At 38.2% G+C, this 16,472-nt stretch overlaps 1 protein-coding gene across 2 annotated transcripts in view; it reads left to right on the top strand.

The window, feature by feature from the left end:
- PMFBP1 (polyamine modulated factor 1 binding protein 1) overlaps positions 1-16,472 on the top strand; it is a 347,880-nt gene that overhangs the window by 218,568 nt on the left and 112,840 nt on the right. For both annotated transcript variants that reach the window (XR_008400176.1, XM_053699461.1), the window contains exons 22-24: positions 7,678-7,800; positions 7,941-8,067; positions 11,916-12,073. Coding sequence is in view for 1 of the 2 variants with exons in the window: in XM_053699461.1 (XP_053555436.1) it covers positions 7,678-7,800; positions 7,941-8,067; positions 11,916-12,073 (408 nt within the window). In the remaining variant the exon portion in view is untranslated. The remainder of the gene's footprint in view (positions 1-7,677; positions 7,801-7,940; positions 8,068-11,915; positions 12,074-16,472) is intronic.

Below are 16,472 nucleotides of genomic sequence, written 5' to 3'. Positions count from 1 at the left end.
CACTGAGTTTTCATATTCTTAAAGATAAATGTGCATGTTGTTAAGTTAATGTAGTGGGAAAAATACTTTGTACAAACTTAGAAAACCTGTGTGACTACTTAAAGGGACATGAAACCCACATTTTTTATTTCATGATTTAGAAAGACTATGCAATTTTAAACCACTTTCTAATTTACTTTGATTATCTAATTTGCTTCATTCTCTTGATATCCTTTGCTGAAAATCATATCTAGATAGGCTCAGTAGCTGCTAATTGGTGGCTGCACATAGATGCCTCGTGCGATTGGCTCACCCATGTGCATTGATATTTCTTTAACAAAGGATATCTAAAGACTGAAGCAAATTAGATAATAGAAGTCAATTGGAAGGTTGTTTATAATTGTATTCTCTATCTGAATCATGAAAGAAAAATTTGGGGTTTAATGTCCCTTTAACACATATTCGTAGGAAATAAACTAAATTGTCATTATAGGTGAGAAATGTCACACTCTAATCCTTTAGAGCATGTCATGTTCCAACTATTGACCCTGCTCTGCTTTGTATTTAAAGTGTGGTATGATAGGAGCGCCTAAATATGTTTCCAGCTGCTAATAAGTTTATCCCTCAAATAAACAAAATAAAGTGTGCACAAGAATTAAAAAATTAGCAGCGCTTAAAGCTTGGAAATGATATGCTAATATTACGGTTTGTATACCAAACAATATTTTTTATTATTTTAAAAATTCTGTAATGACAGCCTATTCATCAATGCAGTCTAAACAATGACTTTTAAAAAAAAAATAAAAATAAAATAAAGGACGTCTCCCTGTTAAAAATAAGAATGAATTGATAAAAATACCTTTTTGTAAAAAATGTGAAACAAACTCCCACAGAATTTAATACTTCAAATACAAATAATTTTAAGATCCGTTTTTCCAAACTTGTATTTTTGGTCAAACTTGAATCTTTACAAATCCTTGAACCTTGAAAAACAACCTTTAGATCTTATCTTAATTGTATTTATATTTAAATAGTTAGGAGACCTAATAAATTGCAATGTCTCTAAATGAAGTCTAAAAACCTCTAAAAGTGTCCTTTTGATTAGCATAATATTTCAAAGTATCAATTCTCCTAAGTTAGGATATAATTCCGTTTGGGCAAATACTTTATACAAAGACTTCAATAGTCGTTTCCCCAGCTTTAAAGTTCAGCTGACTGCTGTTAGCTATCCTCGGCAATCTTTGTGCCTTAGGCCAGATAGATAGGGAAGCAAATGTCTGTTTTTAGAATAATTTTGAACGGCTTTTTGTTGCTTCACGTGTATCCTTAACAAGAATGAAAAGAAAGGTACCTTATGTCCCGGTTGCAACCGCTGCTGTATTCTTCCTTCCTTTTTGTGAGTGATTCACAGACTGCAGGACTCTGGTGCCGTGATGAGTCACCTGACTCCCCTCTAAGTTTCAGAGGTCGGAGGTCACGTCCCTTCTCCGCAATGTGGCTGTTTTTCTCACTTTTATCAGCCTCAGTTGTCAGTTACACCTGGATCTCCTCGATATATTTGGATAAGCACCCCTCTTAGCGCGAATAACGCAATCTGGAATCAAACAGTCATCCAGCAGACTGGCCTCCGGTGCAGCTCCTACAGCAGTGGAATGTATCAGGATACTGTGTCCCAAAATGGTGGAGGTAACAAATGGTATACTGACAGCAAGTGGTAAGTTAAAATAAACTTACATTAATAAATCAAATAAAAACAGCAACCAGTGTCTGTTTCATCAGGCTGATGAATAGGCTGTCATTACAGAATTTTTCTGCTTTGTATTTAACCCCTGCAAAGGTGTTAAACACTCAGATGTTCCACTTGGGACCCACAGTGCACTGCTGGTTCAGAGCGGAACTTGTACAGTGTGTTTAACCTCTTGCCTTGCGTTAAATACACAGTAGAACAGGGTTGATAGTCTACTGGAGTTCTTGTTACTTGCAAGAGTCCAGCTACCTCCTGACAGTTGTTCGACCCCCTCACCTTTGATTTTGCAAGTGGTCCCAACATAGTTACACTTTCACCAGTTGACTATGAAGGATGGCAGATTCCCAGCTAGTTACTTTAATCCATAAAGTGTGATATTTCAGGAGCAAGCAGAATAGTTTTGGGAGTTACAACTTCCAGCCTGTTATCTTCTCTGGTTTTTCTGTCTATTGTATGTTGTGGACCATGAGAATCTGTACGTTCTCTTTTAATTGTGGTTATTGTGGGGATAGTACGTCTCTATGTATGGCTCATTTTTTCCTTGTTGTATATTTTCTAGTTTTGGCATATAAAACTTCAAGTTTATGTTGATGTTCTTTTTAATGTTTGGTGCAATTTAAAATGGTTTTTTTTGTTCACAGTAATATTTATGCAGTATACCAGATTAACTCTGTTCTGTAAACAAGTGATTGTTTTACATTTTTGCACCTAAACCCTGCAAGATTGATGGTGCTTTTGACTTCATAAATGTTGATTCATTTTGACATATTTTTTTTTGTATTCTTAAGCATTGTGTCTTTGTATTAGTTACAACAATATGTTTACAAATGATTGAGGTAAATCTAGACATTAGATTGCATTTGTTTGTTTACCAACACTGCAATCTTTAAAGGGACAGTCAAGTCCAAAAAAAATCTTTCATGATTTAAATAGGGCATGTAATTTTAAACAACTTTCCAATTTACTTTTATCACCAATTTTGCCTTGTTCTCTTGGTATTCTTAATTGAAAGCTAAACCTAGGAGGTTCATATGCTAATTTCTTAGACCTTGAAGGCCAACTCTAATATGAATGCATTTTGGCAGTTTTTCACCACTAGAGGACATTAGTTCATGTGTTTTATATAGATATCATTGAGCTCACGCACGTGAAGTTACCTAGGAGTGAGCACTGATTGGCTAAAATGCAAGTCTGTCAAAAGAAATGAAATAAGGGGGCAGTTTGCAAAGGGTAAAATACAAGGTAATTACAGAGGTAAAACATATATTATTATAACTGTGTTGGTTATGCAAAACTGGGGAATGGGTAATAAAGAGATTATCTATCTTTAAAAAAAAAACAAACAAAAAAACTTTCTGGTGTTGACTGTCCCTTTAAGTGCACGTTAGTCTTTCCTAAGTTACCTTTACGTTGGAAGAGATTTGTTTCTGTCCTTGTATGTATCTCAAGCACCATAGAGGCCTTGTAGTAAATACTTGGAGTGTGTGCAGAATATAAGGTTAAATGTTTTTCAGACACATATTAAGCTGTCATGCTAGTAAATGTTCAGTTTTTCTTTCATCAGATGGTGAGAGTCCACGAGTCTTCTCTAGGAGTAGTCAAAGGACATCCCAACATACCAGAGCTTTAAATCTCTCCCACGTCCCCATAATCCTCATAATTTCCTTTGCTTCTTTGATGTAGTGACGTGAAAGTTTGAAGTGCTGATCTACTCGTTGTTGAGAGAGGTTCTCTAACAAACCTAAGACCCATTTCCTCCTCCATTGCCCTGTTGGATAGAGGGGTAGAAAAGGGGATTTCAGCCAGGCAATGAAAGATCTTTTCTCAGTGAGAAATGTCACAGGCTTCTCAGGTGGAATGTGGATTTATCAACCAAATCCCCTGGTCTACAATGTGCCGCTTCTTGTGGGATCCACAGCCCTCCCCAGGTGAAAAGTGTATTTATCCACAATTCCTCTGTGCTCTAGGGTAGAGTGCTTTTATTTGTTATAGATCCTTGGCATCGTGCTTGCACTTCCTAGAATGAGCTTGTCTACTGAAAGCAAGTTGCTGCAGCTCAGGTAAGCACAGTAGACGAAGGTGCTGTTAAAGTGAATGTAAATTTTAATGAATTAGTGCCTGGTTTTTAAAAATACTTTTAAAAACAGGGGCACTTCATTCATGAAAGTTTACATTGCAGCATAGTTTTACAAATACTTACCTTTCTCTTGAGCAAAGCCGTATCGGCGATCCCCCGCCCGCTTCTCATGCTCTACTTATACAGCACTGACTAAACCGGCTTCCTCCAATCACGGCATGGCCGCACGAGATGGACGCTCGGGGGGACCATGATTGGAGGTAGCCGGTTTCGTCATTGCTGACTTAGGTACAGAGGAACTGCGGACAGCCTTGCTCAAGAGAAAGGAAAGTAAGCTGCCATGTAAAATTTCATGAATGAAAGTGCCCCTGTTTTTAATAGTATTTTTAAAAACCGTGCACTAATTCAGGAAAGTTTACATTCACTTTAAGTACAGATGCATGCAAGGATTGAAAGGTGATCTTTCTTTGGCCTTTAGCTCATTATGACTTCCTTTCCTAAGGTAGTTCATTATGACTTCCTTTCCTAAGGTAGTATCTATAGATACTATCAATCAGAAAATTTTAGTTCCTTTTTTTGTATAGAATTCGAAGGAGCAACTTCTTTACAATCTGTATGTTTTGAGAGCTCTCAAATGTTATGGGAAAGCTACAGAAGATTTCAGACTCTTTTTTTTAATTCATTTTTCTTGGCCTTGCAAAGAACAGAAAGCTATGGCTGTTACTTTAGCTGCTTTGATTAATATTTGGTTGCAGGGAAGACTCCCCTTGAGCACATTACTACTCATTCTACTAGAGCTATAAGTGAATAGTTTATTACTTAATTATAAGTTATACTCCATAACCATAATAAACTATTCACTTATAGCTCACATTTATGGAGTGGTTTGCCAAGAGATTGGGCTTTTAAAGTAGAAATCCAATAAGCGGGAGAAACAACGCTCGCAATAAACATATACATCTGTTTTACCAAATAGGTAATGAAGATGATTATTATTAATCAATTTGTTTTATGTGAATTGCAACACTGTAGGATAAATGTTTTTTAAAGAGATGATGTTCTGATGTTTATCATCGAGTTACAAATGTTACACATAGGTTACCAGTTTTCGTTTAGAGACATTTTTAATGTACTATCTGTATAGCTAACTGTATAGATCAATTAACTAATTAAGGACTCTGGTCTGCTCATTGGCCACATTGTGTTTTAAAAGAGTTGTTTGTAGTAAGGTGCTTTATGCCTGAGGAAACAGATGGTTTTAAGGCTGAGAAACGCGTTGCATATATACGGGGTTCATTGGATATGCCTTCTATACTCACTTATACTATACAGAGTTAGATGTGCGCTTGCAATTTTATAGTTTAAATGCCAACAGATACAGATTATTTTTTCCCAAACACCTTGAAATAACAGTTTTAAAGATGGTTTAGAAGGATCAGTACCAGCAAGGGGACTAAGTCAAACTAAAAGCTGTGTTGCTTATGCAGCTAAACTATGCGGCTAAACCAATTATGTGATGCCCAATGTTTATAAGGCTAGAGGTTAAGTACTATATATGGATAAGTAAATTATCCAATTCTAATATATAAAGGAAGTTGGTATTTTAAAAATAATATTTAATAAGCAGAAGGTAAAAACACATGTGATCATCAAATTAAAAAATACAACACACTCAGATTTATCAAAACATAAAATCACATATCACGAAATGCAATTCATAAAAGATTATTCATAAAAAGCAATTCATAAACATATTTCAAACAATAAAATAATTCATAAAAAACACACACAGTAATAACCCAAACACCGGGTTACAGATAATGGGAGGAGTGCCCTATCTTTGACACCCTACACAAACAAAGTGGAGTAAACAAAAACACAGTCTGTTATTGCGTATATAAATATTGATGTTTGCAAAAGAAGAGAGTTGTCGCAATTATGACACAGTCTCCTTATAGTCTTTTTGGTGTTAATGATGCTCCGGCAAAGGATAATTCACCGGGTGGTGTCAGACATCTCCCAAAGTATAGTCGCTGACCGGTTCCAGACTTTTTCAGGCGGGACTCCTTCAGTGTAGCATAAACCGCTGTACAGGTATACCTCACTTTACAGCGCTTCACTTTACAGCACTTCGCTAATACAGCGCTTTGTGGAGCTGAAGTTCATCCTCCAGTGATTTTGAAACAGTGCTGTAATCATCGTGAGATTGCGAGACAAGTGACTGGCACCATTTTGTTATGCTTAGTTCACTCTGTTTACATCATTACAGTGCAATCTGTGTCTCAGTGCTATAGTCTGACAAATTTTACTAAAGTCATTGTCACTATTTTACAGGTACGGTATTTATTGAATACTGTGCTGTGCTAGTGTTAAACTAAACCTAGCACTATTGCACCCCTAATATATGATAGTTCAAACATGTTTTCAAGTTTTTAAACACACTGGCAAGTGAAAAGAAAGCTAAAACTGCCTTGTTTCACTTTAAGGCGGTTTTCACTTTACAGCGGGGCTCCGGTCCCTAACCCGCTGTATGAGCGGGGTATACCTGTATGGTTTATACAAGAATGCCGGCGATTTCGCAGTCGGCCTCTGGGTAATGTCAAGTACGGATCCTCAAATGGATCAAAAACAGAGCAACGCATTTCGGCTGTTACGTCTTTGTCAAGCCATCCCTACATTCATAACCTAAAGCCTTTTATAGGGGTATTTGTTAATTATTTAGAGTGCTAATTTTAATTTCTTCTATCAAATTATTTTGGTTGATAACATTATGTTAAGCAAAAATAGGGTAAATGGTATAGTCCATCGAAAATCATTAAATGAATCAATATATGGACACTAGAATAATTCAAATATAATAACATGACATATATCAAAAGGAGTTTTGAATGGGTAAATATTCCTTATAAAAGGTACTGGGAACGACATGTTTACAGTCTAATAGTGAATCACCAGTACAGAATAATATACATACATATAGTACAAATATACATATATACAGATGTTTAGTTATAATCATGTACTAAAATTCAGAAATTAATTATTTTAATTATAATCTAACAGTGGTTTTAATAGGGTAGGTTTCATTAATGAGTTTTGAGACTATTTGATATAGAAAATTAATATGATATAGTTATTACGTTTGTCCGGTATGCCCTATTTGGTGGTTATTGCAGTACATTTTAGATATTTAGTACTTAACCTCTAGCCTTATAAACATTGGCCATCACATAATTGGTTTAGCCACATAGTTTACCGCATAAGCACCACAGATTTTAGTTTGATTTAGTCCCCTTGCTGGTACTGATCCTTATAAACCATCTTTAAAACTTCTATACCCACTGCTTGTATGTTTTTAAAGTTTTAATAAAGCCATTTTAACTATTACGAGCTGAGTGGAAGCACATTTTTACAATTGATCTACTACTACACTGCACCTGAGCACCTGGAGTCACCTACTTCTGTAGTGGGTTGGATCGCACCTGCACACCTCGTGGGAGCCAGGGGAGGGTTAGCTGGTACACCCCAAGTTACCAGCCTGCTCCTATTAGTACATAAGTGTACTTACACCAAATGTGAGCACCTATTTGGCTTAAATATCCATATGCTCATATTTGCATATGCTGATATACACATGAGGTACCCCTCTGTCTTTTGCTTTCTTCATAGTTCTATGCCTCTAAGTGAGTGCTTGTTGGACAATGACTTAATTGACTCTTGCAGTAAGGGCACAAATAGGGGTGGGGTTTTCCTTCAGTCATGTTGGGTGCATTTCTACCAGCTCCAGTAGTCTCAGGCAATATACCACCAGTGTTTCTATGGTGCTACTTTTAGAATAAGCTAATTTATTGTTATACACCTTGTTTTCTTACAGGTAGTGGAATGGGAGGAGGAGTTTGTAAAGCTGCAGACAGATTTTTCCTCATACAAAGCCTGCCACAGATACAGTGATGACAATTATGGGGAACTGGAGAGGCTTGTTCTGCAGCTCACAAAGGTCATTTGGATTTTCTACTTAAACTTGTCTGTCCCCTCATGCTCTTCTCTGTTTGTGTGTTTCTGTGGTTCTGTGCTCTCACTGTGGTTCTGTGCTCTCACTGTGGTTCTGTGCTCTCACTGTGGTTTGCCTTTGGATAGGAACTGAACCACGCTGAACAGGAAGCAGAGAGACAGAAGAAGGAGATGGAGCAAAACCAAACACTACTGCAAGAGTTAAAACTGGATTTAACAAAGGAAAGGGAACAGAGAAACAGCACAATGAGAGGTTTGTGTATATAGAGAAATGCATATAGTGGCCCATATTACAAATATCACTCGTGAGCGCTAACTGTGCTCAAGGTCAAAAATGAGCGCTCCCAGGTTAGTACTAGTATCACAAGTTGAAAGTAAAAAGTTAGTCTGAACGAAAGACTTCTGGACCAAATATATCCCGACCGTTCTAATTCCCTCTCCCCGTAGACTTCTATGGGACGCACTAAAGAAAGCCTTTTCTATTTATACCTTGTGTGCAAACCCCAAACTGTTCTAGATCAACTGTTCTAAAATCGAAAGTACGTTAGGAATACTTTAAATTGCTCTATTCTTCATATTAATTATTCTTTTTATATATTTAAATATTTATCTATATATATATATATATATATATATATATATATTAATATTGTTTTGTTTCTTTCCAAGACCCAGTGAGTGCCTTCCTTCTTGGATGATAAACAAACAAAGTCCAGCACTTACTTACAAGCTCTCAGTTAAGATTAAAAGATTTAAAGCAAAAATGGAAGGGTTATTTACCGCATCTGGCCAAATGGGACAAGCCCAGGTACCACATCAAGGTCCCTTCCAAAACCTGGGTCCCTAAAACGAGCCAAACAAACTCGGAACAAGTGAAGGGGGCACAGGCTTATGTAATATGTGTGTTTTTTTAATTAATTTGTTTTGTAAGTTTTCCCTATGGGCCTTGCACTCAGACCTTCCATTGAGCACCCAGGGCTGAGCATGTTGCAGGGTCATAGGATGTGTACCCAGTCCAGTCTGAGAGTGCAGTCCCCTTCCGTGTTTTGTATATGTCTAGGGTGATTACATAAGCCTGTACACCCTTCACTTGTTCCCAGTTTGTTTGATTGAGAGCTTGCATTGTTTGGCTGGTTTAGGGACCCAGGTTTTGGAAGGGATCTTGACGTGGTACCTGGCCAAATGGGACAAGCCCAGGTACCACGTCAAGATCCCTTCCAAAACCTGGGTCCCTAAACCAGCCAAACAATGCAAGCTCTCAATCAAACAAACTGGGAACAAGTGAAGGGTGTACAGGCTTATGTAATCACCCTAGACATATACAAAACACGGAAGGGGACTGCACTCTCAGACCTTCCATTGAGCACCCAGGGCTGAGCATGTTGCAGGGTCATAGGATGTGTACCCAGTCCAGTCTGAGAGTGCAGTCCCCTTCCGTGTTTTGTATATGTCTAGGGTGATTACATAAGCCTGTACACCCTTCACTTGTTCCCAGTTTGTTTGATTGAGAGCTTGCATTGTTTGGCTGGTTTAGGGACCCAGGTTTTGGAAGGGATCTTGACGTGGTACCTGGGCTTGTCCCATTTGGCCAGATGCGGTAACTAACCCTTCCATTTTTTGTTTTTAATCTTAGCTGAGAGCTTGTAATTGAGTGCTGGGCTTTCTCTGTGTGTTGTATTAATTTGTTTTGTAATTTTACCTATGGTTCTTGCACCCAGACCTATCTGGGGTTTAACTGCCTGTAACTCTGGAGACTGCACAGCTTCCTGTGAGTGACATTGAGCACCCAGGGCTGAGCATGTTGCAGGGTCTTAGGATGTGTACCCAGTCCAGTCTGAGAGTGCAGTCCCCTTCCGTGCTTTGTGTGTGTATGTATGTATGTGTGTGTGTATATATGTGTATATATATATATATATATATATATATATATATATATATATATATATATATATATATATATATATATATATATATATATACAGGGAGTGCAGAATTATTAGGCAAGTTGTATTTTTGAGGATTAATTTTATTATTGAACAACAACCATGTTCTCAATGAACCCAAAAAACTCATTAATATCAAAGCTGAATAGTTTTGGAAGTAGTTGTTAGTTTGTTTTTAGTTATAGCTATTTTAGGGGGATATCTGTGTGTGCAGGTGACTATTACTGTGCATAATTATTAGGCAACTTAACAAAAAACAAATATATACCCATTTATTTTTACCAGTGAAACCAATATAACATCTCAACATTTACAAATATACATTTCTGACATTCAAAAACAAAACAAAAACAAATCAGTGACCAATATAGCCACCTTTCTTTGCAAGGACACTCAAAAGCCTGCCATCCATGGATTCTGTCAGTGTTTTGATCTGCTCACCATCAACATTGTGTGCAGCAGCAACCACAGCCTCCCAGACACTGTTCAGAGAGGTGTACTGTTTTCCCTCCTTGTCAATCTCACATTTGATGATGGACCACAGGTTCTCAATGGGGTTTAGATCAGGTGAACAAGGAGGCCATGTCATTAGATTTTCTTCTTTTATACCCTTTCTTGCCAGCCACGCTGTGGAGTACTTGGACGCGTGTGATGGAGCATTGTCCTGCATGAAAATCATGTTTTTCTTGAAGGATGCAGACTTCTTCCTGTACCACTGCTTGAAGAAGGTGTCTTCCAGAAACTGGCAGTAGGACTGGGAGTTGAGCTTGACTCCATCCTCAACCCGAAAAGGCCCCACAAGCTCATCTTTGATGATACCAGCCCAAACCAGTACTCCACCTCCACCTTGCTGGCGTCTGAGTCGGACTGGAGCTCTCTGCCCTTTACCAATCCAGCCACGGGCCCATCCATCTGGCCCATCAAGACTCACTCTCATTTCATCAGTCCATAAAACCTTAGAAAAATCAGTCTTGAGATATTTCTTGGCCCTGTCTTGACGTTTCAGCTTGTGTGTCTTGTTCAGTGGTGGTCGTCTTTCAGCCTTTCTTACCTTGGCCATGTCTCTGAGTATTGCACACCTTGTGCTTTTGGGCACTCCAGTGATGTTGCAGCTCTGAAATATGCCACACTGGTGGCAAGTGGCATCTTGGCAGCTGCACGCTTGACTTTTCTCAGTTCATGCGCAGTTATTTTGCGCCTTGGTTTTTCCACACGCTTCTTGCGACCCTGTTGACTATTTTGAATGAAACGCTTGATTGTTCGATGATCACGCTTCAGAAGCTTTGCAATTTTAAGAGTGCTGCATCCCTCTGCAAGATATCTCACTATTTTTGACTTTTCTGAGCCTGTCAAGTCCTTCTTTTGACCCATTTTGCCAAAGGAAAGGAAGTTGCCTAATAATTATGCACACCTGATATAGGGTGTTGATGTCATTAGACCACACCCCTTCTCATTACAGAGATGCACATCACCTAATATGCTTAATTGGTAGTAGGCTTTCGAGCCTATACAGCTTGGAGTAAGACAACATGCATAAAGAGGATGATGTGGTCAAAATACTCATTTGCCTAATAATTCTGCACTCCCTGTATATATATATATATATATATATATATATATATATATATATATATATACACACACACACACACAAATATATATTTAAAAATAAAAGAACATTTTCTTCTAAGTGAAGAGCACAGAAATTTCAAGTATTTCAGTTACAAACATCAAAACATATTAAAATTAAGTGTATATATGTAATTATTATTTATTGATTAAAAATGTGTATATTTGAGTGTAATAATTTATTAAATTTTTTTCCATGTGTTTTGTAAATCTTTTTTTAACCCTTACATTTTACACTTCAGGACTTAAGTTGCGCTAATTCTTCTAGCGCTATTTAGGCTCGAGCGCAACCCATAACTTATTACTTTTAGCGGTCGCGATATCTATTGAAAGTAATAGGTGGTGTGTCAGACATGCTAAAACTTCTTTGGTAAATCTGATTTACCATGGACTTATATCAAGTTGCACGTTAATTTTAGCGTGGTCCATCGATACTGCTTATCGTGTCCCTCTCTAGCATTAGCCTGCTACTCGGCCAGTGTGTTTATAACCTGCAGTCTTTTAAAGTCTTCATTCTTTATCAATACAGATCTAGATCGCCTTGAGCAGGAAGTAAGCAGTCTACGCAGAGATACCACTTTACAAGTGCAAGACCATAAACGTCATGTATCTCAGCAAGAGCAAAAAATTCAGAAACTACAGGAGGAACTAAAAGCTAGCAATAAGCTGGCTGCCCAGAAAGAGCAGGTGAGAATGCTGCATAAATATATATGTATAAATACATACAAGCAATCATTTTACCGTCTTAAAGAATGGACATGAGACAATAGGCAATGTGTAATTATAAAATATGACTCAAAAGTTAGTTGCAAGAACTAATGATAAACTAGAAAACATTACAGCCACAGTATATGTGGCCAGGACCTTGCAGCAACAGTGAGACAACATTTATGTGTTTTCTCTTCACTTTCTTCATAACTAAATGTGTGTTTTTTAGTGTAACATTGTCTTGTGACAGCATATGAAGTGAGATATGAAGCTAGATTCGATACTACTGAGTATTAAATCCCTCCAACCATATATAATGTCAAAATGTGATGAAAATGATGAAGAACTGCTCCAATTTCTACAACTATCTCTAAAATGTAGATGCTTAACTTGATTTTAGTATGTTTCTACCTCTTTATGGGCTTGGACTGGATTTATTACTCAGTAGTATGGAATCTATCTAGCTTCATATGCTGTCACAATAGAATGTTACAATAAAGAAACCCATTTTATTATGAAGAAGGTAAACATTAATGTGATCTCTCACTACTGTTGCTGCAAGGTCCTGGTCACATATACTGTGGCAGTAATATTTTTTAATTTATTGTTAGTTAACCTCTCTTTGCAACTTTTGAGTGAGTTGAGGCAGAGGATTAAGGTAGGTGGAACCTTTCTCTTCCTTCAAATACAAAGCAAGACCACAGTCTCTGCCACGATAACTTTTATTATCTGGACTTACTATTTCTTTCATAGATGAGGAGAGTCCATGGGTGTCCATAACATGTGGGATATACTTCCTGCCAGCAGGTGGAGGTCAAGAACCCTCACAAGAGCTTTCAATCCCTCCCAACTCTACTCCTCCCTAGTTAATTATTGACCTCCAAGGTGAGAGGTTGAGTGAAGTGCTCCTCAATCAAGATTTTATTATTTTCTAATTTATTTATTAGGAGTTCAGACCTGACTTAAGACCCTATCCCCCACTTTCAATTTCACTGAAGAAAATTGAAAATGAATGACTGAAACAGTGGTTAAGGATTTACCTCTCTTATGGTATTGTCGGTACCCTCGCAGGTAAATTTCTCAGCCATAACTGCCCTTTGGCATTGCTGTCCTGTCCTTCAGCCTCTATCAAAGTGGTTACAGGTATATCCGATCATATCCTGTGCAGTATTATTACTTGTACTGGACAGGCTCTCTACTGTATCAGCGTTCAGTGAGAGAGAAAGGCCTCAACAAGCTGGTAAGATCAGTGGTGGGGTTTCTGCAGTCAAGGTAAGTGACTCAGAAACTACATATAGCCTAAGAACTGTCACTGATTTCATAGATACCATATAGTTTGGGGGTTTCCAGCCCTTACATTTGGTACTTTACCTATGTGCTTAACACCACAAATTTTTAAATTTGGGCTCCAAATTTTCCAGTATCATTCTCTACACCACCCTTAGCATCTCTCTTATGTTTTTTCGGAATTTTTTTTTTTTTTTTAATGTGTTACTATCTTTTTAAGAGAACCGTTAATTGCGGTTCTCTTCCTTTTCATAGTAGTTAGGTTGGGGATTAGTTCTGAACCATCAGGATAACATTTTTAAGCATTCATCTTTTTAAAAAATCTTTTTTTTTTTTCTTCTTCAAACTTTTGCTGATTGTTCGTTACGGCGGTTAGCCCTGCCCCCTTTCCTTGGTGTCCTTTATCCTCATCTCAGCAGCTGATTTTTATTTTTTTTCCGAGGCACTCTACAGACTTTCTCATCTACTTGTCTGGAATGTAAATCCTTCCGTGCCCAGAAGGTCGCGAGCACCCTCATAAAAGCTGATAAATGGGTGGGAAATGTTTACATAAGCTTTTATGTATTTAAAAATCTGTTAAAACATTTTTCCAGGGCCCCCATTTCTACATTTGAACCTTTAAGAGGGTTAATAGGTGCATTTAAGGGCTGTTGCTTGCATTATTGTTAATACAATTGTTTTTTCTGTATCTGAATGAGTTTGTTTCTCACAGAAACTAGCAAACACGAACTACATCCTGTTGGTCTCTACAGATGACTTATTCCTCTTCTGTAGCAGAGTGTATGGAAGTAGTGGGTCTTATGGTATCGGCTCGTTTTCCTCTTCGTACCCTTCAGTTATCCATGCTTCATCAGTGGTCAAAGGATTACTTTCATCTGGAGCAGAAAATAGAGCTCAATTCCTCTGTCAAACAATTTTCCTTTTGGTGGAGGGTCAGTCCTGTTTTGACCCTTGGAGCCTCTTTTCTTTTGCCTACTTGGACTGTGGTCACTACAGACGCAAGTCTTATAGGTTGGGGTGCTGTTTGAGAGTCCAGGAGGGAGCAGGGAGCGTGGTCTTCTCAGGAGGAGAGGTTACCAATCAACGTTCTAGAACGTCATGTGATCCTTTGGGCTCTTCACTCTTGGCCACTTCTCACTCAGTAAAAATGAATTCATTTTCAGTTGGACATCACGGCTGTAACTTACATCAATCATCAGGGAGGGACTCAGAGTCCCCTTGTCATGCAAGAAGTTTCTCACATTTTGTCTTGGGCAGAGGAAAACCACTGCATGCTGTCTGCTATTCACATTTCTAGAGTAAACAACTGGGAAGCAGATTACTTAAATCGTCAATCACTTCATCCAGGAGAATGGTCTCTTCATCAGGATGTGATCGATCAGCTATTTAAAAATCTGTTAAAACATTTTTCCAGGGCCCCCATTTCTACATTTGAACCTTTAAGAGGGTTAATAGGTGCATTTAAGGGGCTGTTGCTTGCATTATTGTTAATACAATTGTTTTTTCTCTATCTGAATGAGTTTGTTTCTCACAGAAACTAGCAAACACGAACTACATCATGTTGGTCTCTACAGATGACTTATTCCTCTTCTGTAGCAGAGTGTATGGAAGTAGTGGGTCTTATGGTATCGGCTCGTTTTCCTCTTCGTACCTTTCAGTTATCCATGCTTCATCAGTGGTCAAAGGATTACTTTCATCTGGAGCAGAACATAGAGCTCAATTCCTCTGTCAAACAATTTTCCTTTTGATGGAGGGTCAGTCCTGTTTTGACCCTTGGAGCCTCTTTTCTTTTGCCTACTTGGACTGTGGTCACTACAGACGCAAGTCTTATAGGTTGGGGTGCTGTTTGAGAGTCCAGGAGGGAGCAGGGAGTGTGGTCTTCTCAGGAGGAGAAGTTACCAATCAACGTTCTAGAACGTCATGTGATCCTTCGGGCTCTTCACTCTTGGCCACTTCTCACTCAGTAAAAATGAATTCATTTTCAGTTGGACATCACGGCTGTAACTTACATCAATCATCAGGGAGGGACTCAGAGTCCCCTTGTCATGCAAGAAGTTTCTCACATTTTGTCTTGGGCAGAGGAAAACCACTGCATGCTATCTGCTATTCACATTTCTGGAGTAAACAACTGGGAAGCAGATTACTTAAATCGTCAATCACTTCATCCAGGAGAATGGTCTCTTCATCAGGATGTGATCAATCAGCTAGTCCTAACATTGGTCTTACAAAAAAAGACCTTGTGGCGTCAAAGCTAAACCACAAACTTCCAGTTTATTATTCAAGGTCAAGAGATCCAAAAGCTCAACTGATCAATGCTTTAGTCTGTCCTTGGAACTTTCAACTGGCCTATCTATGCTTCTTCCAAGAGTTTTTGCAAGAATCAGACAAACTATCTATTTCCCCCATTTGTTCTTCTTCCAAGAGTCATTGCAAGAATCACAGGAACTAGCGTCAGTAATTATCATAGCTCTGGCATGGCCTCACAGAACTTGGTATGTGGATCTCATTCAGATGTCAACCTCCCCTCCTTGGACTCTTCCTCTCAGGGAAGAGCTGTTGTCTCAAGGTCCTTAACACAACACCCATGTACTTTCCTTATCTACGAAAGAAAATAGAATTTATACTTTCAGATAAATTTCTTTCGGAGTGAGTCCATGGGCTCCACCCTATTTTTGTAGAATCTAAGGGCAACTGTTCTTATTTCCACTTCTTAACCCTGTTTTTGGTCTTTCCTTCAATTTTTTCTACCTCATCCCTCTGCTCGGCTATACGTTAACTGGAGAGGAGTAGAGTTGGGAGGGATTGAAAGCTCTTGTGAGGGTTCTTGACATCCACCTGCTGGCAGGAAGTATATCCCACATGTTATGGACACCCATGGACTCTCTTCACTCAGAAGGAAAGAAAGAAAAAAAGAGAGAGAGAATGAAGAGAGGAAGAGAATGAAAAAGAGAGAGAGAGAATGAAGAGAGAGAGAATGAAAAAGAGAGAGGGGCGGGAGGGGGAGGAGTGTGTATGTATGTATGTATATATAAATAAATATATATATATATATATATATATATATAAATATAAAATATATATATATAGGGAG

This window comes from Bombina bombina, chromosome 1, assembly GCF_027579735.1.
Source record: "Bombina bombina isolate aBomBom1 chromosome 1, aBomBom1.pri, whole genome shotgun sequence".
NCBI lineage: Eukaryota > Metazoa > Chordata > Amphibia > Anura > Bombinatoridae > Bombina > Bombina bombina.
Note: the sequence above shows the minus strand (reverse complement) of the source record. Positions and strands in the feature narration are given on the sequence as shown.